General features: G+C 38.4%; 1 protein-coding gene across 1 annotated transcript; it reads left to right on the top strand.

The window, feature by feature from the left end:
- Positions 1-26,336, top strand: LOC104906683 (nucleoside hydrolase 3). The gene is made up of 12 exons (XM_048641366.2): positions 1-889; positions 22,386-22,565; positions 22,795-22,905; positions 22,994-23,329; positions 23,581-23,757; positions 23,846-24,130; positions 24,238-24,360; positions 24,429-24,626; positions 24,766-25,019; positions 25,155-25,359; positions 25,436-25,744; positions 25,845-26,336. The coding sequence occupies exons 1-12, from the start codon at positions 692-694 to the stop codon at positions 26,124-26,126; spliced, it is 2,658 nt and encodes an 885-aa protein (XP_048497323.1). The 5' UTR covers positions 1-691; the 3' UTR covers positions 26,127-26,336.
- Positions 26,337-27,630: the final 1,294 nt, after the last annotated feature.

The following is a 27,630-nucleotide window of genomic DNA, read 5'->3' as shown; positions in this document are numbered from 1 at the left end:
CAATTATTAAATATTATGGGCAAGGGCAACATCAAGTTGACGAGAATAAGATATGGAGTATGAACTTCCCCTTGCTATAAACAGTCATGTACTATCTCTCCATTCATCTCTCCCACCTCACAATTGGCCACGGAAGAATCCTACCAATAGAAGTTTTTGAAAAAAGTTGCCAATAAATAACTTTTTCTCTCTTAAACTACTATTTTTTCATGCCGTTCATTAATGGATCTTTTCTTTTCTGGAAAATTGTCCCATCAAAGTTTACGCTTTAATTAAGTATTCCATTTTCATTATTCTTTGACCATGATATCATAATCTTTCTTTATGCTGATATTGCTATATTTGATCCCCCACTTACCTATGCACTTTGTTTCGTTCTGTGGCAATTTTCCCAGCTCCCCTTTCTGTTTCAAGTTTCTGTTTTCTGTAGTATACTTGATAATCAGTTGGGTTTTTATTGTTTCCATTACTCGTTGAATTTTTTTTATTCACTTTAACCGCCTTATTGTAAAGTCGACTTTTTTCGAAAATCAACCTGGTACGGTCCATATATAACAACCCTATTGCAAACTCTCATTGCGCTTCTTTCGGTTCAGTGAACAGCTGAATCCTGTGTTTCAAGTATTGTTTCGAGAGCCAGTTTGTTGATATATATATAGCAGTTGGAAGTTTTAGGATCAATATATTCAGAATGTGGGGAAGCTATTATAATTCATGGGTATTACTATTACTTTTATGGTTCAATATAGCTGCTGCTGCTGGAGTGCATCAAAATCATGCATTTATCCCAAAGCAACATCGAATATTAGTGGATACAGATGTTGATACAGATGATTTCTTTGGTCTGCTTTACCTCTTGAAGCTCAATAGATCAGAGTTTGACTTGAAGGTTTGTCTGACTCATTCCTTTAATTGCCCATGCTTTGCTGTTTATCTTCCTAATGCAATCTATTATTTTAATTGTCATCAATATGATGTATCCCAATTCCCACCTACTTGATGCAGTGCTGTATGGTAGGTGGTAGGTAGGTAATGTGACATGCGGTTAGTGCTATACTTGCTCGTTTTTTATGGTTCTTAACTTATATATATATATATATATATATATATATATGTATATATATATATATATATATATATATATATATATATATATATATATATATATATATATATATATATATATATATATGTGTTATATATATATGTATATATGTGTATATGTGTATGTATATATGTATATATGTGTATATATATATGTATATATGTGTATATATATATGTATATGTGTATGTATATATGTATATATATATGTATATATATGTGTATGTATATATGTATATGTGTATGTATATATGTATATATGTGTATATATATATGTATACATATGTATATGTGTATGTATATATGTATATGTGTGTGTATATATATATGTATACATATGTATATGTGTACATATATGTGTATACATATACATATATATATGTATACATATATATATACACATATATACATATATACATACACATATACATATGTATACATATATATATACATACACATATACATATATATACATACACATATACATATGTATACATATATATATACACATATATACATATATATATACATATACATATATATATATATATATATATATATATATACATATATATACACATATATACATATATATATACATATACACATATATATATACATATATATACACATATATACATATATATATACACATATATACACATATATACACATATATACACATATATACACATATATACACATATATACATATATATACACATATATACATATATATACACATATATACATATATATACACATATATACATATATACATATATACATATATATATATATATATATATATATATATACATATATATATATACATATATATATATATATATACATATATATATATATACATATAGGAATGAGATCTCGTGAAAACTATCTTTAGGCTGAAAACTGAAAACAAGGGTAACTTTTAACCCCTTTAGGGTAACTTTTAACACTTTTAGGATAACTTTTGCCAGTTTTGGGGTAACTTTATTATATTAAGGGTAGTTGTATATATTTGAAGGATAATTTATTTATTATAAGACTAAATATTACCACTTTTAGGATAATTTTTACCGTTTTTAGGCTAACTTTTAGCAATTTTAGGGTAATTTCATATATATTTCAAGGGTAACTTTATGCACTTTTAGGGTAACTTTATATTGCGTGTTTATGAAATCTTATGGTTCATTACTTGGATGTTGTTGCTTTCTCTGATGCAAAACTGATAATTTTAATTTTCCTAATCTTTCGTTTCATGTGGTATTGTCTACTTTTTATTTTGGTGTTCTCTCTGTTATTTTTATCTTGTTCATTATGGTGTAGCATACTCTGTTTTTATTAGTTTCCAAAAATTGTTATTAGTTGCTGTATTAAAGCTCTTTGTTACCCCTCTCACTAACATATATTTGGCGAAATTCATACAACCTATTAGCTCAATTGGCAAAAACATTGTGTAAGACACAACGATGTAGGTTCGAATCCTTCATAGGTTTAACTATAATCAAAGTTAAAATAAGTTACCCTTAAAATCTAAAAAGTTGTCCTAAAAATGGTAAAAGTTACCCTAAAAGTGGTAATAGTTACTCTTATAATAAATAAAGTTACCCTTGAAATATATAGAACTACAAATATAATAAAGTTACCCTAAAACTGACAAAAGTTACCCTAAAAGTGTTAAAAGTTACCCCAAAAGGGCTTAAAAGTTACCTTGTTTTCAGTTTTCAGATTAAGAGCTGTTTTCAGCGGATCCTACCCCTATACATATATATATATATATATATATATACATATAGGGGTAGGATCCGCTGAAAACAACTCTTAGTCTGAAAACTGAAAACAAGGGTAACTTTTAACACTTTTCAGGTAACTTTATATACTTTAGGGGTAACTTTTACCTGTTTTAGGGTAACTTCATCATATTAAGGATAAGTTTATATATTTCAAGGACAATATATATATATACATATAGGGGTAGGATCCGCTGAAAACAACTCTTAGTCTGAAAACTGAAAATAAGGGTAACTTTTAACACTTTTCAGGTAACTTTATATACTTTAGGGGTAACTTTTACCTGTTTTAGGGTAACTTCATCATATTAAGGATAAGTTTATATATTTCAAGGACAACTTTATATAATATAAGGGTAACTTTTAATACGTTTAGGATAACTTTATTATGTCATAATTAATTTTCATCATTTTAGGGTAACTTTGAGTATTATAAGGATAACTGTGAGTATTATAAGGGTAACTTTAACTAATAGTACAATTACAGTAACTTTTAAATCTTGATATCCCCACCTTCTTCTTCAACCTTCATCTTCTCCAACCTTCTTTTTCTCCTCAACTCTCATAATAAAAAATAGGATACCAAAAATCAAGAATAGGTGAAAACAACAGCACTACTTCAAGAAGAGCTAATTTCCTCGATTAATTTTTGAAAACATATCAATTTCATCAAAATAGGTGCCGATCGGCATTTGATAATCATAATCACATCCAGAGATAAAGTGAGATGTAGTTTTCAAGGGTTTCGAGTGTCATATCAATTTCATCAAAATTCAAAATTGAAATCAAAATCAAAACAAAAAAAATCTTTTTTGAATTTGTTGTTGAAGAGAAGATAGGGGAAGAAGGACCTGATTGACACTTTAACAGAAAGCAGAAGAAGAGAGAGATGGAGTTAGATGTGATTTTCAAGGGTTTCGAGTGTTAACTTTCCAGATATACTCGTGAAATTGATATGTGAAAACTTATTTGTGAAAACATATCGATTAATTTGTGAAAACATATCAATTTCATCAAAAAAATCAAGAATACAAGGATGTTGGAGATGGCGTACGAGTCGACTCGGGATGAATCGGAAGAAGAGGATTGCGGTGCCATCGGTGAAAATGAACTTAGAAATCAGAAGGAGGTCGTACTTGAAAGGTTTTCGACGAGCGTAGACTCTTTGGTTGAACATGGAGGTGTTGATGATGGTGGTGATGCTGTATTTTTTGCCATTGATGAAGGAGGAGAGAGAAAAGAAAATGAAAGGGGTTAAATGTGGGTTGGAGGGAATTGAGAATATAAGCCGCACGATCAAAATCAATGGTCCAGATGTCTTGTTTTCAGTTTTCATATTAAGAGTTGTTTTCACAAGATCTTGTTCCTATACATATATATATATATGTATATGTATATATATATATATGTATATGTGTATATATATATGTATATGTGTATATATATATGTATATGTGTATATATATATGTATATGTATATATATATATATATGTATATATATATATGTATATGTATGTATATGTATGTATATATACATATACATATACATATATATGTGTGTGTATAAATTCGGGTTCCTAAATAACAGTTACAATTACACTTTTTATGTATGACTATGAAAAACTATGAGCACTAATATCTCCAATTTTATATGTGCAAAAAGTATAAAAAATTGATAATTAAAAAGTACATATTGGGATGAATATCAAACAAGATCTCACATAACTATGTTTTTTTCCTTACTCATAAATCACAAATGATAATCAAATGAGCTGTAACTATTATTTAGAAACGGAGATAGTAGATAGTTTACCTAGTAAAACAATGATGTATTCTTCATAACCTTTCGATTTTTTATTTTAACCCTTCAATGTTTAATTTTAACCATCATGGCTTAAGCTTTTGTTGTTATTATTGGGTGGTTGTATCGTAGCATAGAGTAGAGGTGATCATGGGCCGGGCCAGGAATGGGCAAGAAAAAAATTGCCCATTGGTCGGGCCGGGCCGGCCTAAATCCGGGCAGAATTTTTGTGGCCAAAGCCCGCTATTTCGTGCCTAAATTAGCGGGCTTTTGCGGGCCAAAAACGGGTCGGGCAAGAACTAGACTAAAAAGTCATTTTAGGCTTGCCTAGAACTCGCCCAAAGCTAAAAAAATCGGGTCCGGCCGGCCCGGGCTCGATCGCGGGCCGAAAAATTCTGCCCAAAACCCGGCCCAAAAAAGGGTCGGGCTAAAATGATCAGCTCTAGCATAGAGTATTTCAAGGGTTACTCCTTAGTTTGTAAGTATTTATTTTTACATAATATCAATTTTAGGTGAAAAAATCGATCAAGATTTAGTATTTGTACATTACAAGATCAATACACAAGTAGCGCCTTATAACAAAAAGTCATCTAATAATAGTATTATGGAGTATAATTTCCATTTTTGGTCAAACAATTGATCGAGATTTAGTAGTGTTGTAGCCTAAAAATCAACGGCTATTGCGCTGACACGTGGCCTCATTAGAGCCTTACACGTGGCATAGGTGCAGGGGAGTAAAGTACGAAGGGCCTGAAGGTGACAGGCCTAAAAAGAACGTTTCTCTGAAGAAAGCGTACTAAAGGTTCTTCTCCTGGCCCCAAAAATTGTACTTAGGCCCATCAAAGATGATCTGCACCTTTATATAAAAGTGAAGTGTGCTGACCAATTAATCGCTGCCACGTGTCCCACTACTTTGATTAGCCAATCAGATGCTCCCAAATTAGGGTGACATCAAGGCACAGCAGTCATTTCAAACAGTATAAATAGTCCTTGATTTCAGGGTGAAAGGTACGTTTTTCAGAGCATAATACTATTACTCTGTCATAAATTCTTCTCTCTCTCTACTTTCTCTCTCTAAAAGTTCCTTTACTTCCCTGACATCTGACTTAAGCATCGGAGGGGGAAATACCACCCAAACCTCCAGGGTGGGTCCCTTTTTGCAGGTTGCTGGTCAGGAGTTAGCATCGGGATTGGTGTCAATCATTGCTGCACAAGTCTCCAGTTTTAAGAACCTATCTTGGGGAGTTGTTGTATTAGTTAACCAGTTTTACACTACATAACATTTGGCGCCGTCTGTGGGGAGACGCAGCAATGACGGATTGTCATTCATCGAATGTTGCAAGGAACAGAAGTTTTAGAATTCAGGTGGAAGACATGTGGATGAGGAGAGGCCGCCTCGTGGACGAGATCATGGCCATGCTGCCGTCCATCTAGAGGGTAGGACTGTAACTCCAGTCATCCAGGAGAATCTAGACCTCCAGTGACAGCTGGTCACTTGGAGAATGTGTTGAAGACTTCCAGACAAGAATGGCCGCTGTCATGGAGGAGCAGATCAAGAACAACATGTTGTTCTTTCAGCTGAATCCAGGAGGAGAGACGGCTGCACCGCTCAAAGGGCGATCCCAAGAGGGTCGTCCAGGACCTAGTCGGCCACTGGCCGAGTTGACTAGGCCGCCTTCCAAAGGAAACAGCCAGCTGTTAGTGATTCTAGGAGGAAGATGGACTGGAGGCTGGTAGTCCGTCCAGCAGATAATATCCCTCCTACTGGTCACATCATGGAGACTGATGCTAGTGAATATTTGGAAGCTAAGAGGGCGGCAGCTCAGCAGCGTTCAGCCTCTGGCTCCACGCCGTATATGAAGGATCCGTCCTTAAGACTCCCGTCCAGAACAGTGGCGCGAAGCCGTGGACCATCAGCTTTTCAGCCAAGGCAGGAAAAGACAGTTTTGCAGCCATGGTGTACAGGCGTCAAGCCTTAGCTAACACCTCATCTAATCCGGTACTGAAAGAGTACCGTCAGGAGCACATACCCATTGAGGGTCAGGTTGCGGCACTCCAGATCAATTGGCCAACTCCTTTCTCGGTCAGGATCATGGAGTCCCCTCCTTTCCCAAAGGTTAAGCTCCCGACCATTGAACCTTTCGACGGAACTACTGATCCGGACGATCACCTATCAGCTTACAAGCATCAGATGTATGTCCAAGGAGTGGACGATGCTACTTGGTGTAAGAATTTTCCAGCTACTTTGAAGGGGTAGCGCAAAAATGGTTTAACAACTTGCCACCTAACTCAGTGAATAATTTTACTGAACTGAGCATTCTATTCACCAGTCATTTGTGGCTAATCGTCAAGAACAAAAGACAGCATGCACTTGGGAAAGTCATCCAAGGTCCTAAGGAGGCATTGAGAGGTTATGTGAAGAGATTCAATCTAGAAGCATTGCAGATCCAAGATCTAAATGCAGGTGTGGCGTTTGACGCCTTATCAGGGTTTAAGACCAGGAAGTTTTAAGTTTGATTTGGTAAAGAAGAAAATCACTACTTGACGGAAGCTTTGAAGGAAGCTAAGGCATTCATTCATGCCACAGAGGTGTTGTGCTGAGGCAAAGCAGCCAGAAGTGAAGAAAGCTAGGAAGCTGTTCAGCCAAAGAAGAATCCGCCCAAAAAGGCTGAGACTTGGGCAATGACTTCTTGACCACCTCGTCCAAAAGAAGTAGGCGTCGAGCCGGCGGCCTCAGTTGAACCAATAGAGTTCAACAAAGATCAATATTCCATTTTGATGGAAATAAAGATCAGCATGAGCTAAAGGCGCCGGCCGAAATGAAGACGCCTTACCGTAACGGATAAAAGCAAGTATTGTCACTTCCACAAGATTGTGGGCATGAAACCAATGAATGCAACACTTGAAGAGAGCACTAGAAGAGTTGGCTCGAAAGGTAAGATGAACAATTACCTGCCTTCGTCAGGAAGGAAGTTCCAGAAAAGAGATAACCGTCAAGGAAGAAGATGGACGGAGATAGCACAGAGATGATGTAGTAATGGTCATCTCAGGAGGATTTGCGGCTGGAGGTCCAACAAATCGGGCCACAAAAATATTTAAGGGAGCTCAGTCAGGTTATGCTCACTAACCAGGCCGAGTCTGATCCTTTTCCAAAAATAGTGGTCAGCGAGCTGGACCGGGAAGATAAGGACGCCGCATGATGATCCGCTGTGTGGAAATGAAGATTGCCAACCTAAGGGTTAGGCGAATTCTGATTGATACTGGAAGCTCACTGATATAATCAGTGCTGATTGTTTGTCGCGTTTGAAGTTTGATAAAAACGAGTTGATGTCGGTGAATCATCCTATAATTGGTTTTGGCGGAGGGGTCATCCATCCCATGGGGACTGTCACTGCCCGTCAGGGTAGGGGAAAAAGATGCTGCCAGGACGCTTTTTGTGAATTTTTGGTAGTACGAGACTTGACCGCTTATAATGTCATTCTCGGACGACCTACCTTGAATCACATCAAGGCCGTCATTGTGACCCACCTAATGTTAATGAAGTTTGAGTGTGATGGGGGAAAGATTGGATCTCTCTATGGAGATCAGCAAGCTGCTAGAGAATGCTATCTCACTACACTTAAACCATCATCATGGAAAGAGAAGGCAGAGCGTCCAAAGGACAAGGAGGATGATCCGGCCGAGAAAGTAAAGGCCAAATTGTTGAGCTTAGGCAAGAAGTTGAGAAGGTTCAAGAGATACCTCTCCTGAAAGCAATCCGTCCATGCTTTTGCCCAGCAAGAAGAGAAAGTGTTTGGCAATCAAGAAGAAAAACATCATCTGAGAATCATGGCTATAATGATCTGGGACTAGAACGTCCAGAACCGGTGGAAAGTCCAGTAGAGATTTGCTTAAATCCAGAACGTCCGAAAGGACATTGAAAATTGGATCAGTTTTGAGATCAAGATTCAGGACGCCTTAGTTGCGTTGCTGCGAGAATTCGAAGATGTGTTTGCCTATGCCGTAGAGGAGATGCCTGGGATAGACCCTGAAGTGGCCGTCCATAAGCTCAACATTGAGCCGGGCAAAAGCCTATTCGGCAGAAGAAGAGGCACCTGGGGCCGGCCAGAAATAAGGCCGTTGATGAAGAAGTCCAAAAGCTGCTCAAGTCTAAGTTCATCCGGGAAACATATTACCCAGATTGGGTAGCAAATGTTGTGATGGTTCCAAAGCCGAATGGCACTTGGAGAATGTGCGTTGATTATACGGATCTGAACAAGGCTTGTCCTAAGGACAGCTTTCCGTTGCCTAAAATTGATCGTCTGGTGGATTCACGGCCGGCCATGCCCTGCTGAGTTTATGGACGCCTATTCTGGCTTCCACCAGATTCCTATGTGGCCGGATGATCAAGATAAGACTTCCTTCATTACTGAGAAAGGATTGTATGGATGGCTCAGAATGCCCTTCGGCCTAAGAAATGCGCCAGCCACATTTCTGAGGCTCATTAATACGGTTTTCAGCCGCAGCTTGGGCGAAATATGGAAGCCTATATCGACGACATGATCGTCAAGAGTAAAGAAGAGAAAGATCATCTGGACGATCTGAGGGAAACCTTCCTCACTTTGAGGAAATTTAAGTTGAAGCTCAATCCGCAGAAATGTGTGTTCGGTGTAGTTGCTGGGAAATTTCTGGGATTCTTGGTTGATCAGAGAGGGATTGAGGCAAATCCCGATAAAATTCAAGCATTATGAATATGTCTTCGCCGTCCAAGTCAAAGAAGTTCAGCGGTTGACGGGCTGTTTGGCTGCTCTTGGACGGTTTCTCTCGAAATCAGGGGACAAATGTCACCATTTCTTTGCAACTATCAAGAAGAATGCCAAGTTTGAGTGGTCGGAAGAGGCTGAGGTGGCGCTTCAGCAAGTAAAAGATCATCTTCGGCAGCTGCCTAGGTTGATCAGTCCGGCCGAAGGAGAAAAATTGTACGTATACCTGGCCGTGTCACCTTTCGCGGTAAGTGCTGTTCTCTTGGCTGAGAGAGACGCGGTGCAGATACCCGTCTACTTTGTGAGCCATGTGTTGAAAGATGCACGAAACTGATATTCGTCCATTGAGAATTCGGCTGGCTTTGTTGATGGCTAGCCGGAAGTTAAGGCCTTACTTCTTAGCCCACAACATTCTTGTATATACAGATCAGCCGCTGAGGCAAGTATTGCATAAAATGGATGCATCTGGCCGGATGTTAAAATGGGCCGTTGAGCTTAATATGTTTGATTTAACATTTGAGCCTAGAAAGGCAATCAAAGGCCAAGCTTTGGCTGATTTCATTGTAGAGCTTACTCGGCCTACGTAGAAAGCGTCCAAGACCAGCGAAGGGAAAGCGTCATTGGACCCTTATGGTGGATGGATCCTCAACTGCAACGGATGTGGGGCAGGAATCATTTTCAATCTCCAGAAGGGGACAAGTTTGAATATGCTATGAAGTTCAAATTCCAGGCGTCCAATAATGAAGCAGAGTATGAAGCTCTCTTAGCCGGCATAAAAATGTGCAAAGCGGCTGGAGCCTTGGAAATTGAAGCAAAACTGACTCTCTGCTGGTCGTCAGTCAGGTCAATGGTGAGTTTGAATGCAAGGAAGCGTCCATGAGCAAGTATATGAATTTAGTAAAGAAGAGATCAAGTCTTTGAAAAGGTTCGTCCTAGATCAAGTGCCCAGATCAGAGAACCATCAGGCTGATGCCCTTTCTAAGCTGGCCAGCTCGGCTGAGGGAGACGTTCCTAGAACAGTCTTCTGGGAAGTAAAGCGGCCAAGAGCATTGAGGCCGGGAAGTTCTGTTTCTCAGCCGAGAAGATGAGTGGATGAGCCCAATCATTGAATTTAAGAAAACTGGCCGTTGCCTCTTGACCCAATTGAAGCTAAGTATGTGAAAGCAAGGGATAAGTGGTTTGAGTTGTGGAATGAAGTTCTATACAAGAAATCCTACAATCGGCCTCTTCTCAAATGCATCAGCCGAAAGGAAGGTCTGGACGTTTTAAAGGAGTTGCATGAGGGAGCTTGTGCTTCTCATATTGGAGGAAGAGCTTTGGCAGAAAAGGCTCTCAGGACGGGCTACTTTTGGCCGTCCTTAAAAGAAGACACACTGCTCTATGCCAAGAAATGTGATAGTTGCCAAAAGCATGGTAATATCTATCAAAAGCCGTCCAATTACTTGACTCCCATTCTCTTTCCTCTTCCCTTTGCTAAATGGGGAATGGACATTCTTGGGCCTTTTCCTATTGCTGCCGGCCAGAAGAAATTTGTAATAGTAGCTGTGACTACTTTACAAATGGGTTGAAGCTGAAGCATTAAGGGGCATCACCACTAATGACGTCAAAGGGTTCATCTGGAAGAACTTGATTACAAGGTTTGGATGCCCCAGTCGATCGTCTTTGATAATGGGCCACAATTTGAGACACCGAAGCTCCGTCAATGGTTGGCTGACCAAGGAATCAAGGCTCACTTTGCCGCAGTAGCTCATCCACAGGCTAATGGGCAAGTTGAGGCTTTAACAAAATTCTTTCGGCCGGGATAAAAGAAGTTGGACAATGCAAAGGGGCTTTGGGTAGAAGAATTGCAGCTGGTCTTATGGTCAATAAGGACAACGGCCAAGAATTCCACAGGAGAGACTCCTTTTATGATGGTCTATGGCTCTGAGGCCGTCCTTCCTATTGAGGTTGAGAACCCACTTAAGAGTAATGATGTACTCAGAAGAGGCTAACTGGGCAGCTCTTAGGACGGCTTTGGACTTAGTTCCTGAAGTCAGGGGCAATGCTTTGCTGAGAATGCAACTATACAAGTTGAGAATGGCAAGGGACTTCAACAAAAGAGTTGCAAGGCGTCCGTTAAAGCTGGGAGACCTCGTCTTAAGAAAAATGGAAGCGGTCGGCCGAGCCAAAGAGTTAGGCAAGCTTACCCCTAACTGGGAAGGACCCTACAAGATAATCGAAGTAGTTCAGAATGGCACCTTTCGTCTAGAAGGTTGGACGGACGTCCCATTCCTAGGACGTGGAATTCTGACACTTTGAAGAAATACTTTGTTTAGGGCATCCTGTTAAATTGCAATCTTTTACTAATGCATTACAAAGAAAAAGTAGAATGTATACATGTATCTTGACTATTCGTCAAGCAAACTTCATATAATACAGCTCTACTTCTCTATGACTTTGTTTGATTTATTTGTTTAAAGTTATATACAATCGTCCAAAGTCATTTAATTTAACAAAGCAAAAAGACAATGCACCTTTCATTAGGAGGTCGGCCGAACATGTTATCGTCCTTAAATGGATAAATATGTAAGATTTGGCCGGTTGTTTACTTAAAGAGTTAAACATCTCCTAAACAAGGTCAGCTGGAATTAGGACGCCTTAGTAAAGGTATCTTACTTTCGTCAAAAGCCAAAAACTTCGAAAAACAACCTTAGTAAAGGAACAAGTTATTTCATAATTTAACAAAGATGGACGAGTTACAATCTCTTTAGAAAAACGTCCAAGTTATTTAAAAATTATCTCTTAACTCCTTCTTGAACAGTGAAAAGTTATAATAACTCCTCGTCCAAGAAGGGGGGCATATAGGGGCATAATTTATAAATTGACTAAGTCTTTGTCCAATGACGAAAGATACCCGGGTTCTGGCCGAGTAAACTTTTAACTTGGCAGTTTTTGAAACCCAAAAATTAAAAACAAGTCTTTGCTTGAGCATCTGGTGATGAACGTCCAGAAAAGAGCTACTGGGTCAGATAAAAAATGATTGACGAATTACTTTTATACTTAGTATTATGACGAGTTACTTTTGTACTTAGTATAAATATGAGGTTGTAATGTAAGACGTCAAAAACAGTAAAGCATGACACAAGGGGATTGAAAATGATAGCTTTTCATAAATGTAAAGGAGATGATTACAACCTAATTCAACTAAGTACAAGAAAGCAAAAAATTACAAGTGGCCTGCGGCCAAAAAGATAAAGGAGAGAAGCTAAGCGTCCGGAGGGCTATTATCCTCTTCGTCCTGAGCCCCAACATCATCTTCTTCTTCTTCATCTTCAGAAGATTCTTGGAAGATGGGGGCCTCTTCCCCTTTGATGTTGGCTTTGTGCAGGCTCTCTTGAAAGTCCAGCCGGAGTACATACCGGGGAACATCCTCCTCCTCAGCCATCATCTCAAAGGCCTGCACGGCCCAGTTTCTAGAGGTGTCTATGACGTTATTCATAGCCTCCTTAGCGGCAGCAACTGTGTCCGCGACCTCAGCGCGAAGGGCTTGGTTCTTTACCTTCAGGACGAGGTTCTCTTTGTAAAATTCAGCAGCCATTGTCATGACTGAGTTCCTCTCGTCCGTCAGGCCACGTTCCAAAGACGCCCGTTCGTCCAACATCTCCGTCAGCCGAAGGAGATAGACTTTGTTCTGAGATTCCATTTCGGCTGACCGTTTTTCCAAAGCAATCTTGGTTTGCTGATGCAACACCTCTTGCTGGGCAATAACGAACTGAGCATGGTCAGCAGCCGCTGTCACGTCCTGGACGAGCTTCTTATTTTCTTTTCGAAGCGCTCTCGCCTAGTCCTCAGTTAGCATGCTGCGAGCAAAAAGCTGAAGATATGAAAGGAGAAGGTATGTCAGGACGGTTGAAAAAGAAAGAAGTAAATGTCAAGTAGAAAACATAAGCGTCTAAAGAAAGAAGGATGTACCTCGGCAGCAAGTTGAGACATGTATCCTACATGCCCAGATGATGCTCCCCTCAACCGCTTAATATAGGGTTCAGGAAAGCATTTGAAAAGCTCCGTCTTGAGCTTCTCGCGGTCGGACGATGACATCTTTCCAAAAGCCGGAGAAGATTCATCGTCAGAAAGGCTAGGGGAGCCGTCAACAGCTGGACCCTTCCCTTTATCTGAAAGATTAGACTCGTCAGTACACCTGATGGGAATAACAACGGCTTGTTTGTTGGACGGACTCATCGGACGCCCGCCAACCCGTAGTGTTCTAACTACGTTTGAATAATAAGACTCACCAGAAGAACGGGAAGCCGTCCTATAGGCGGTAGGCATCTGGTCTACCAGCTTGGCTATTGGCCCAGAGAAGGCAGACCCGTCAGCAGCCGCGTCCGGCTGAGAAGATTGGCCCGCATCGTCCAAAATAACAACCTCGTCAGGTTGTGGGGCTGCAGGCTGCTCGGCAGGCTCGGCGTAGGTCACCAGAGCCATAGGGCCGATCTCGGCCGGTTCTTCCTTGGCCTCCTCTTTTGCCGGAATGTCTATCACGACCTTAGGAACCGGCCGTGTCGATTTCTTCTTTTTGGCGGTAAACCCCTTTGCCTTCTTAGAAGGGAGAGCTTCGCTGGTCCCAGCCGGCCGCTTTTTCGCTGCAGCTTTCTCGGCCAAGGCCTTTGATGTTGGGGCATTTTTCTGAGGAATCAGAAATATGTAAAAGAATTAGAGGCTCTTCAAAGAAGCAGGTCGTCCGTAAAATGTTTGGACATGTTACTCCACGAAGAGGCAGCTCGTCCAGTCATTGTCTGGACGTGTTGCCCCTCGAAGACGCAGCCCGTCCAGCCATAATCTGGACGAGTTGCTCTCCAAAGAAGCAGCTCGTCCAGTCATTGTCTGGACGTGTTGCCCCTCGGAGACGCAGCCCGTCCAGCCATAATCTGGACGAGTTGCTCTCCAAAGAAGCAGCTCGTCCAGTCATTGTCTGGACGTGTTGCCCCTTGGAGACGCAGCCCGTCCAGCCATAACCTGGACGAGTTGCCCTTCAAAGAAGCAGCTCGTCCAGTCGATGTCTTGACGTGTTGCTCCTTGAAGGAGCAGCGCGTCAGAAAATCAGCCTGGACGAGTTGCCTCTCGAATAAACAGCTCGTCCAGCTGTTGCTTGGACGCTTGGCTCAAAAAAAAAAAAAAAAAAAAAAAAAAAAAGAAAAAGAGATGTAATCGTACCAGGGTGTCAGCCCTCTTTTCAGCACCCGATTTGCTGTATTCCTTCCAGAGAGTATCGGCAAATCTGGACGAACTCATATCTCCTATCCAAGATTTCCTGAGTTTACTTCTGGCTGAATCTGCAAAAAGAGAAAAAAAGCAGGTGTTAGACGAATGATAATCAAGGAAGTTATCATGATAAAACATCTCTTTAAAGGGGATCCAATTAGACGGACCCTTGAAAGAGACGTCTTCCATGGAATACTCTGAAATCCGGAAATACTCCACCATCTCCTCGGCAGAGTTATTTTCTAGTTCCAGATACGAAGCCATCCGTCCAGTGTTAGTGTTGGACCGGCTAAAATACCGGAGCCGATTAGCCACCGCTTTACTGGGCGCCTGGACGAAAAGAAATTCACCCTTCCAAGAGTGCATTTTGGAGGTCTTGTCCTAAGACGTCAAGAATCCTTGATGGTTGCATACGCTCAGCCAGCTTCCTTCAACGGTTCTAGGAACCTTGGCAACATAATGAATGTGGGTGAAGGCGGCCAGAGAAGGGTCCTTTCCTTTTAAATTACAAACGGCCAGAAAGGTAAGGATGTTTTGCCAAGAGTTAGGGGCAAGTTGATTATGTCCTATGCCATAGTAATGAAGAAGCTGGCTGATGAAAGGGTGAAGGGGAAAGCGCAGGCCGGCATCTAATGCCAGCGATAAACGCAAAATGGCCTGAGGGGCACTAAAATATGGTTCCTCTCGGCCGGAAGACAAAGTGGTAGCCGGCATGGGCATAGCCACTGAAAAAGGTCTAAGGTCCGAGCCTAATCGTCCTAGCCAAGTGTTATCGGCCAGGATAAACCTAGGGTCAGAAAGAGGACCTAGCCGCCGTCTTATTTCAGACGAAGTGGTTGACGGCTCCTCTGAATCGCTAGCGAGGTTAGAAGAGCTGGCCGTCCTTGGCTCATCTGAGACCGTCCTACGTATGGACGGGCTGGACTGAGAGCTCCTGATTTCTGGTTCCTCCTGGCATGTTCAGGAGAAGGAGTTTGTTAGCAGGACGAGCGCTTTGGGTCTCTCGTTCTCCTTCGCAGGAATTCGCCAGTGATTCCTCCTCTTTCGAGCTAGAGGCCGGCATGGTAACCCCTCTTCTATACGAGCCGTTTGCTTGACGCGCGCCAGATTACCCTGCACAGGTAAAGACTGGGTCGTCTGACTTTGCCGTCCATGGCTAAAGAAAAGAATGCATGCCGGCCGAATAGGACCAACTCTAGAAGATGCCGAGGAAGTTAGGCCCTCTGTTCTAGGGTTAGCACCAACCCTTGAGCGGCCGGAATTGTTCGAGGAAGAGGACGAATCCATTTTCTTAAAATATGTGTGAAACAAGAAAAAGAGTTGAGAATATACCTGTAGAAAAAGTTCGGACGAAGTCAAAGTGACTTGAGACCTCGGACGAGCAAAGTAACAATTGCAAGAGCTTGGACGGGAGTGTTCTTCTCTCTAAAAGTTCAGTAAAAATTGCAGAGTCTCTCTCTCTAGAAAATTTGTCAGCAATGTTAAAATGATTCCAGGAGCGACTAAGGCACATATTTATAGAGGGGTGAAAATGACCCCCTCATCCGGTAAAAAGTAACCGTTGATTAACAGGGTTGACCTGTGGAGACCGGCAAAATGGCGCCTCTTTTTTGAAAAGAGAAGGGCAGTTCCAGGTCGGTTAAAAGAGGAAGATTAACCGTCTTGGCGCCTAGAAGATAATAACTCCCTCTTTTAAGGGGCAAATGTTGTAGCCTAAAAATCAACGGCTATTGCGCTGACACGTGGCCTCATCAGAGCCCTACAGTGGCATATGCAGGGGATAAAGTACAAAGGGCCTGAAGGTGACAGGCCTAAAAGTACGTTTCTCTGAGAAAGCGTACTAAAGTTCTCTCTGGCCCCAAAAATTGTACTTAGGCCCAGAAAGATGATCGCACCTTTATATGAAAGTGAGGTGTGCTGACCAATTAATCGCTGCCACGTGTCCCACTACTTTAATTAGCCAATCAGATGCTCCCAAATTAGGGTGACATCAAGGCACAGCAGTCATTTCAAACAGTATAAATAGTCCTTGATTTCAGGGTGAAAGGTACGTTTTTCAGAGCATAGTACTGTTACTCTGTCATAAATTCTTCTCTCTCTCTCTCTACTTTCTCTCTCTAAAAGTTCCTTTACATCCCTGACATCTGACTTAAGCATCGGAGGGGGAAATACCACCCAAACCTCCAGGGTGGGTCCCTTTTTGCAGGTTGCTGGTCAGGAGTTAGCATCGGGATTTGTATCAATCATTGCTGCACAAGTCTCCAGTTTTAAGAACCTATCTTGGGGAGTTGTTGTATTAGTTAACCAGTTTTACACTACATAACAAGTAGCTTTGTTAATATTAAGGAGCATAACTTCAATTCTAAAGGCTAACAATTGATCGAGAGTTAGCATTTATGTACAACAAGATTAATAATTGTTGTGAGTTATAGTAAACCATAAACAAAGTATTTGAACTTTTAAGTTTTATTTAAAAAATTTATAAAACTTTTGCTGAAATTATATTAGTATTTGTTAATTTTGACAAAAATGTTGTATTTAACAACAACAGTTTAGTAAGAATTTAAGTTTTCGGTTTATAACCAAACATCAAGCTTTCCAATCCATAAAACGTTTGATGTCCACTAATATAATAATTAAAATTGAAAGTAAAACATAATATATATATATATATATATATATATATATAATATTATAATATATATATATATATATATATATATATATTATATATATATATATATATATATATATAACTAGTATTTGAATTTCAATCGTTATTCTTTATAAGCCTTCGCTTTTTTATTTTGACCCTTCAATGTTTGATTCGAACCATCGAACTTAAGTTTTATCGTTATTATTGGGTGGTTGTATTAGTATAGAGTATATCAAGGGTCATTCCGTAGTTTTTAAGTATTTATTTATGTATAATATCAATTTTGGTGAAACCATTGATCGAGATTTAATATTTGTATATTACAAGATTTTTAATTGTAGTCACTTATAACAAATAATTATCTAATAAAAGTAATATTATGGAGCATAATTTCGATTTTGTTTAGAACAATTGATCATGATTTAGTAGCTATGTTAATATTAAAGAAAATAACTTCAGTTTTAAAGGCTAACAGTTGAATGAGAGTTAGTATGTGTATATTATAAGATTAATAATTGTTGTTCCTTATAGTAAATAATAAATAACGTATTTAAAATTTTATGTTTTATTAAGAAAAGGTTATAAAACTTTTCCTTAAATAGCATTTGTATTTGTTAATTTTAACAAAATGTTATACTTCCTCCGTTTTTTTTTTAGATGTTACACTTTCAAAAATTGTTGTTCCCTAGGCAAAAATTGGAGGAGTAATTAAAAGAGAATTAACATGGGGTTTAAGGGAAGGGAGGAGAGAGAAAAGAGGACCCAACTTGGATTCCCCACCACCACCCCACCACCCACCTGAAATTCGAACCACCCACCCAGCCACCCAAAACCCCACCCCACCCACCCGAAAAGCCCACCCAGCCACCGAAAAGCCCACCCCACCCGCCGAAAACCCTACCCACCCACCCGAAAACCCCACCCCATCGCCGAAATCCCCACCCACCAACCCGAAAACCCCAACCATGTGCCGAAAACCCACCCCCACCTACCGAAAACCACCCAGTTTTCTTCGCGCAAAACCACGGCCTCCATTTTCGGCGGTTTCACAGCAGAATCCTTGACAACAAGCCTCTTATAACTCGTCAAAACAACCTCGGTAGTAAAATTCGAACCGTCGAAAATAGAGGCCGTGGTTTTGCGCGAAGAAATTGGGTGGTTTTCGGTAGGTGGGGGTGGGGAATTCGGTGGCTGGGTGGTGATTTCGGTAGGTGGGGAAGGTTTTCGTGGGTGGGGGTCTTGTTTTCAGGTGGGTGGGGTGGGGTTTTGGGTGGCTGGGTGGGATTTTCGGGTGGGTGGTGGGGTGGTGGTGGGAATTTGCCGGGATTTTGTGGTGGTGGGTAAGGAGGCTGCAAGGTGGGGGAAGGGATGGGGCAGCTGAGGTGGTGTGGGAGGGGTGGTGGAAGAGAAGGAAGGAGGTTTAATTAATTTTGGATTAGTATATAATAAGGTTGAATTAAGTTAGTTTAATTTTGATTAATCCTTATAAGTAAGGGTAAGTGAGTAATTTTACAGCATAAAACTTTCCAATTTAGGAAATAAAAAAAAGTGTAACATCTATTTAGAAACATGCAATTTAAGGAAAGTGTAACATCTAAAAAAAAACGGAGGAAGTATTTAACTGCGACAGATTGGTAAAAATTTTAAGTTCCAGGTTTTAAACCAAACATCAAGCTTTCCAATCCGAAAAATTACGTTGTTTGAACCAAACATTGTTATAATAATTAAAATCGTATAGAATCGTAGGATCGTTTCATAGGATCGGTAGGATCGATCGATCATACACGCAACTAACCTATTGCTCTTTTTCTTTTTGTTTGCTTTTCTAGTTGTATTTTGTCATCCAAATATATGAATTATGCATCTAAAATGCAAAAATAAAGAAAATAAGTTTACTATTATCACTTTGTTATTACTTATTCAGATTTTTTTAGTTAATTTTAAAAGCAATTTTTTTTATTATTATAACCATGATTATGAATGGTAACGTATATATACAAACACATTATTATCTTATAATTAACCCCTATATTAGATTTACAATCAAATTCGCACTTTTAGGATTATTCTCCTCAAATTATGAATCATTCGAAACATATTTAGTTTATATTTTATCAAATTTTAGTTATTTTGTAGGATCGTACAGTTCTACGATTCGATCCAACGATCTGATCCTATATGCCCTCACCGATCCACAGTAGGATCGCGATCGTAATAACCTTGTTTAAAGTCCATTATATGATAATTAAAATTGAAAGTAAAACAAATCATATAAACAAAAATAATATTCAATTATATTAGTAGCAAAGCAGATTGAAATGGTTTTAAGTTTGTAATTTTTCTAGTGATAACGTACATTAATTAGTAATCAAAATCTTTATTACAATTTGCAAATAACGGCTATGCATACTATAATTATTTAATATATTCACTTTTTAGCATTGTGAATATCCCACCCACTTGGTTACAACTAGAGGTGGGCATGGGTCGGGCTTGAGTAAATGGTGGGCCGGCCCACGAGCCATGTTTTATGTTGTATTTTTGTAGTTTTGACAGTTTTAGAGTAAAAAACAAAGGAAATGAGTGTTCGGCCCGCGGGCCAGCCCACGCGGGCTCGTGCCAGTGCGGGCCGGAAATAAAATTTCTTGACAGTGACAGGCATGCGGCCCACGTAGCACACATCAGGCCGGGCCGGGCCTCGAGCGGGCTCGTGCCGGGCCGGGTCCAAATTGTGTCGGGCCAGGCCGGCTCGCATGCCGGCCCGGCCCATGCCCACCTCTAGTTACAACATTAGCAATGAAGGCGTGTTTCTGGCTACTAGGTCCCAAGTTGGAATCTCATGCTTGCCATTAGTGCCACATTTTGTTCCTCATTAAAATGTTTTTTTTTGTACCGTAAAGAAATATTAAGTTTACTAATACAATGGAAACATTTGAATCAATCATATGTTAATTAAAATTGAAAGTAAAAACAAGTTATATAAATAAAAATATTCAATTATATTAATAACAAAGCGGGTTCAGAAGATTTTATGTTTGTAATTTTTCTAGTAACAACATACATTTAATTAGTAATCAAAACCTATACTACAATTTATAGGTTGCTGGGAGTAATTTGTATTAATAACAATGTTCAAACAATTTTAAGTTTGTAATTTTTTAAATAACAACATAAATTCATATAGTAATCAAAACCTATATTAGAGTTTGAGGTTGATGTGAGTAATATGCATTAAATGCAGATATGTAGAAGTAATATGCATTAAATACATGTTGGGCGCCAACAAAAATTTGTCCAGCCACACCAGGCTTTGTGGCGCCATCAGCCAAACAATTTCCCCCTTTTTTCCCGGTTTATTTTGGCTAACCATAATGTAACAACTTCTCATTAAAAGTTTGGCCCATCTATATCGAGTGTATGTGTATATCTCTCCATAATACTCCCCTAAACTTGCTGAGTAGAAAAGGAGAACACGGACGATGACTGTGGGAATTCGGATCCCCAAACAGCAATTGGCAAACCGACCTATAATAGCACGTAGACGAGCTTGATAAACGTAGGAGAAAGTCCGAACCTTGAAATAGAAGAAAACCCAGGAACAAAAGAGAATCAAAGCGGGCCGCGAAGCACCGTGACTCGCCGATGACGGAGAAGGCCGCAGCCGTCGGCGAGCCAGAGGGGGAACCGGGAAGTTAGTGTTCAGCATGAGACTTTAGGAGGAAGTTTGTAGAGAGCGTTTTTTATAATCTTCAACTTCTTCCCTTTTGCTTTTTGCATCCATATTCTCCGATAATATCAACATGACTTCCTTATGGTTAAGATTGACTCCTTGACTCCTTGACTCCTTCCATTTTAAAAATTTGTTGTCACCCGAAATGAAATTATCAGTTTTCACAATATATTCCCTTCGTTAAAATTTTATCGATGTCTAGATTTATGATATCAAAATTTTAAATCCTGCTAAAAGGTGCCCTATGGTCTTGAATAAAGAATTTATTTTAACACAAAAAGAAATCTAATACAAAAAAACTGATAAATATTACATAGTTAATTAAAAATGCGATCATATGAGATCAAGTTAATATAAAGTTCTAACTAATAAGATATATAACATTAGATGATAGTTTTAACATAAAAATTTCTATTATATAAGACAGGGGAGGAGGTGCAATGTCCTGTTTTGAAATGATTAAAATACCCTCTAATAATTTAAAATAATATTTTTCTTTTTATAAAAAATTAAAAAATGAGAATCAATGAAACTTGCCATATGAGCAGGTCAAAAATGGAATATGCAATACCATTAATAATTTGACAAACTAGATTGACACAATCAATTCACAAAATCAATTAGAATCTTCAACCAAAAAAAATTAGCATCATGTCGTGATAACATAATAATTTCATATTTACAAAGTTCAAACAAGATAGTTTATTAACATCTATAATTGTTAAAGAACTATACTAAAGTCGCTGAACAAAAAATTATTAAATCATCGACCAAATTTTAGAGTGACGATATTGAACACTTAAAAATCATTCATTTTTAATCTGAAAAGATAATAACATCTACAAAAGAACCTCAATAATTTACATCACTATCAAAATAATTTTAGATTAAAAAAAATGTCCATTTATATGTACCTACATAAGATTGTCGATGCATGCATTTCGTGCATATGCAACTAGTATTAATAACCAGGGGAGCCCGAGACTAAAAACTAGATATATTTCAAAAGATTGTTTTACTTCTCTTTGGAATCGCTCTATGCTAGATTAGAAGTAGATATACTATGGATAGATCTACTAATTGTCTATATTTCAAAAGGTTGTTTTACTTCTCTTTGGAATCGCTCTATGCTAAATTAGAAGTAGATATACTATGGATAGATCTACTAATTGTCTAATCATGCAATATGAATTCGAGCAATATTTGATTATGTATACGCATAAATTGATCTAATTCAGCAAAAAAGTCATAATTTTTGGCTTATGTAATATGTATCCACTCATAGAAATGACACATTAACACTATATGAAAATGCAGGCAGTGACAATTAACACAAATGCATGGACGAATGCTGGCCATGCTGTTAATCAAATGTATGACATGCTTTTCATGATGGGCCGTGATGACATTCCTGTGGGAGTCGGAGGTGAAGGTGGAATTTCGCAAGATGGTGATATATCCCCTGATGTTGGTGGATATCTTCCTATCATTGAACAAGTTAGTTGCGTTCATATTCTTACATGATTTCTGATTTTACACAATTGAGTTCTCATCTTACACAAGATGGTAAACTATATGTTCTATGTAGCTCACTAAGTTCCGAATCTTGCTTATATTCTTAGTTTCTTGCGTGCTTCATATGAGAAAAGTTCTATTTGCGTGCTTGTTCTCTATTTATTTGCGTGCTTGTTCTCTATTTAGCCTTACTCCATATATCAACATGTAGGGCATGACAACAACAGGATACTGCCGATATAGGCAAGCCATTCCCCTCGGTCAAGGAGGGCGACTAGATATAGACACGAATTATGGCCTTCGAAAGGATTTTCTTCCCCAGGTAATATCCCAAAATGTAATATATAACCTTCAATTATAATGGTTTCTCATATATATTTGGCTTACGAAACTCTTAATAATGGAATTAGGGAAAGAGGAGATATTTGCCTCTTCTTCAACCTACATCACAGCAAGTTCTGATCGATGTCATATCAAAAGGTCCAACAACAGTATTTTTGATAGGAGCACACACAAATTTTGCCCTGTTCCTAATGCGTAATCCCCTACTAAAGAAAAATGTGGAACATATCTATATAATGGGTGGTGGTGTAAGATCAAAAAATCCAACAGGTTGCTGCCCCAAAAACGCTACAGCTTTGTGTAAGCCTGAGCAGTGTGGAGACCATGGTAATTTGTTCACTGATTATACAAGTAATCCTTATGCAGAGTTTAACATATTTGGAGATCCGTTTTCTGCATATCAGGTAATGAGATGACTGACCTTCTGACGATCTATTCAGACATAAGACTTGTCTATATTTTTCATGTACTAGTACACTTCATAGTTTTATATACTTCCTCCGTTTTAATTTAGTTGTTACACTTTCTATTTTAGGAAATATCAATTTAAATTACCTAGGAGTCCGTAATTTTAAAAATGTCACAACTAAATTGAAACGAAGGAAGTATATATATTCACTAAATTTCATTGGGTTATTTGTTATAATTATGACAGGTGATACATTCAGGGATCCCAACCACTCTTGTTCCCTTAGATGCAACAAACACGATTCCCATAACAAAACAATTCTTTGAGATCTTTGAGAAGAATCAGAAAACATATGAGGCTCAATACATCTTCAAGTCCTTAAAATTGGCCCGTGATACTTGGTTTAATGACCAATTTTATTCTGTAGGTACCTACACCTGTTGGTCCGTTTTCCTTTTATTTCGATGTATTCCTTTTGAGCTAAGATAGTACACATTTATGTAATTGGCAGAGCTATTTTATGTGGGACTCTTTCATGGCTGGTGTAGCAGTCTCAATCATGAGTAATCTACACAACCCTAGTGGGGAAAATGAATTTGCAGAAATGGAGTACATGAACATAACTGTCCGCACTTCAAACAAGCCGTATGGGATGTTAGATGGCTCAAATCCATTTTTTGATGGACGTAAAAGTCCCAAGTTTCACCTAAATAAAACCGGGGTGCACAGTGGTCATGTCCAGAAGTCACTCCGTGATCCTTTTTGTCTTGTTAAGAACCAAAAGGGCAGATGTAAGGTATATTTTCTCCAATTTATATGTATGTTCATAAATATAATGTGTAGTTGCCAGCTTTATGAGGCAGATAGACCGAATTCTAACGAGACTAAATGAGCATAATACAGGATGGGTATACGGAGGAGATAAGTGGTCCAGAAGGTGTACGAGTTCTTGTTGCTACAAGAGCTAAACCAAATAAGGATCCGAATAGCCCTCTTGATAGACAATTTTTCAAAAACTTTTTGGATGTAAGTAACCTTTAAGATACAGTCTAAAAGTAACAAAACTTGTTTTCTAAACATATAGCCTCATGCAGGTTTTGAATCATCCTCATCAATCTGGAAGATTCAATTTTACAACACAATTTTCTCATTACAAAGAGGTGCTTTACAAGCCAGATTTTGGGAGTAAAAAACTTGGAAAACCTGTCATTTTAGACATGGATATGAGCGCAGGAGATTTCCTTGCTCTGTTCTATCTACTCAAAGTTCCAGTGGAAGTGATTAACCTTCAGGTATTTCATTTGGTTATATACTTATTACTTCTATTATTTCATAAAATAAGAAGGTTTCGGGACATTATTCTAAATCATCTAATAAAATCTGCTGAAATATGGGATGTTCTAACGCCAATACAATCTCAATCTTTATTAGGCAATACTTGTAACTCCAACTGGCTGGGCGAATGCTGCGACTATTGATGTTGTATATGATTTATTGCATATGATGGGCCGAGATGACATCCAAGTGGGTCTAGGAGATGTTTTTGCAAAAAACCAGTCGGATTCTTTCTTCTCTGCTGTTGGTGATTGCAAATATGTTAAGGCCATACCTCACGGGAGTGGTGGATTTTTGGACTCTGACACCCTTTATGGCCTTGCGAGAGAATTTCCGCGTAGCCCTAGAAGGTGAAAACAATCTACAAATTACACTCAGTATAAATTAAGCTAACTAATATCAAGTTATCAACTATGCCAATTGCCAACAAGCATGATATCTGTAGTAGAGTAGCTAAAGTTGTAGCTTTTTATCGTCTTTTTCAGGTACTCGGCTGAAAATTCTGTGAAATTCGGAGCTCCGCGTGATACTGATCATCCCGAGCTACGACAACCTCTAGCACTCGAGATATGGTACAATGTTACAAAGACAATAAGCCCCTCAACGAAAATCACCATATTAACCAATGGACCGTTAACCACCTTATCCAACATTCTCTCTTCCGATAAAAATGCAGTATCAAAAATTCAGGTTGGTAGAATGCATAATATTGTGTTAATTTTCACATAAATACCAAACTAACAATCACAAACTTTGTACATCTCAGGAAATTTTTGTTTTAGGTGGAAACATAAATATTCATGGTATGTCAGGGGAAGGAAACCTTTTTACAATGCCATCAAATAAATATGCCGAGTTCAATATGTTCCTTGACCCTTTGTCTGCAAAGATGGTGCTTCAATCAAAACTTCCTATCATATTGATTCCTTTGGGAGCTCAAAAAAAGGTTCGCTCATTTCGTTCAATTCTTGACAAGCTTTCCAGAACTAACAACACCCCAGAACTACGCTTTACAAATCGCCTCATCTCCAAATTGCACAGTTTACACAAAGAACATGGTCGATATCAGCATGTGGTAACTTTTCTTATATCCAATGTTGTTTTGTATTATTTCTTTTTCACTTAACAACGAAAGTTTGTCCAAGGCAAGTGTTAAGTTATATGTTATGATGCAGGACATGTTTTTGGGGGAGATGCTTGGTGCTGTAATCATGTCTAACGGTCATTCATCTCTAAATTCGAGCTTTCAAGTTAAGCCTATCAGAGTCTATGCAACAGGTAGGGAAGATACAGATGGACAAATGGCAGTGGATGAACAAAATGGGTTACCAATAAAAATACTCGAAAGTTTTGACGAAACCGCTTATTATGATTTATTTGCCAATCGTATTGGTGATAAGAAGCAATCTGCTGTGGTGGGAAGTTTTTCTGAACAGAAAAGAATGTGGAGTACGTAGACTACATCAAGATTGAGTGAAATATGAATAAGAAGAGGATTTCCCACTTGTTCCGTTTGATCTATTTTTTTCATTCAACATTTAAATTTGAAATCATTATATAAATGTGAAGCATAGGACCACATGAATGAAAGATGTATGATTTTGTTCATATAGAGAAAAAGGAAAGATGCACCAGCATACTCAAGCATGTCTGGTTTTGTTCATATAGACGAAAAGTAGTTTTATTTAAAACACAAATTACAAAGAGTTATCTTGCAAGATCTGAACCAAGGCCATACACAGAAGGTAAATCATGGAAATTCATACCAAAGCCAATCTTTATGGGTAGTGTTGCAAGACTAAGATGTGTGGAGAGAGGGGTAGTGGACAATGCGCACTAAGGGTGCGTTTTCTTCAACTTATTGGCCCTGAACTTATCTGAACTGAACTTATTGAACCTGAACTGAAGTTATTGGAACTTATTAAACCTGATTGGACCTGATTCAACTTATTCGACTTAATTGAACCTGAGTGGAACTTATTGGACCTGATTGGAACTTATTGACCTTATTGAAACTTATTAAACCTTATTTGTCCTAATTGAAACTTATTAGACCTTATTGGACCTGATTGAAACTTATTTAACCTTATTAGACAAAAAAATTGACCATTAATAACATAAATATTACCCCTAATGTAAATACTACCCCTCAAAATTTATTATGAAGTAATAATTATTAAAATTCGTCCTTTAAAAAAATAATTATTATTAATTATCTCTTATGATAATTAATTTAACAAAAAAAATTTACTATTTGTATATTTTCCTATACATAACTTTCACCACTAATATATCTAATAGTCTTGCTTTGATTTTATAAAGCACTAGTAGAAAATCAAAAGTTGATTAACATTTATTGCTAACAAGTTAAAATTGGCACATATAAAAAATTTTCACTCCACTTTCATTTACTTGAAGGTAGTAGTATGCATTAACTCCTTATCTCTCACTCTACTTTCATTATAATAATTATTATTGTTAACTTTAATTATTTGACCATGATTATAATATTATTTAGTAATAATATAATCAAATAATAGTAATATGAATAATCAAATAATAGACAATAATACAAGTATAATACTATACATTGTGGTACTTTAATAAAAAATTCTAATAATAACATAATCAGCTAATAGTAGTATGAATAATAAACTCCCTTGGAAAAAAGGACTCCCCCTCTTCCCGATAGAGAACCCTACCGCCCCCGGTCTTTCTCTGCCGCGGCGGCCACCCTCCTCTGCCATGGCCGAGGAGATCACAAACATAGTCTCAAAACTAACCATAGATGTCAAAGAAGATGCAGTTTTGGATTTAGAAGAACTAAACCCTAATACGGATGACAACAAACTTTCACTTGTTCTGATAGGAAGATTGATAACTGAGCGTTAATACAACGTTGAAGCTTTTAAGCGTACTATCACAACTATATGGGCTCCTATTGATGGTTTGGTAATTAGG

Source organism: Beta vulgaris, chromosome 3, assembly GCF_026745355.1.
Source record: "Beta vulgaris subsp. vulgaris cultivar EL10 chromosome 3, EL10.2, whole genome shotgun sequence".
In the NCBI taxonomy this organism is placed as follows: domain Eukaryota; kingdom Viridiplantae; phylum Streptophyta; class Magnoliopsida; order Caryophyllales; family Amaranthaceae; genus Beta; species Beta vulgaris.
Note: the sequence above shows the minus strand (reverse complement) of the source record. Positions and strands in the feature narration are given on the sequence as shown.

What these genes read in the sequence shown, in the direction of transcription:
- LOC104906683 (XM_048641366.2), top strand. Translation starts at nt 692, where the DNA reads ATGTGGGGAAGCTATTATAATTCATGGGTATTACTATTACTTTTATGG. An exon ending in GAAAGGATTTTCTTCCCCAG is followed by an intron (nt 22,906 to 22,993) that starts GTAATATCCCAA and finishes TAATGGAATTAG; the next exon opens with GGAAAGAGGAGATATTTGCC. An exon ending in ATCCGTTTTCTGCATATCAG is followed by an intron (nt 23,330 to 23,580) that starts GTAATGAGATGA and finishes TAATTATGACAG; the next exon opens with GTGATACATTCAGGGATCCC.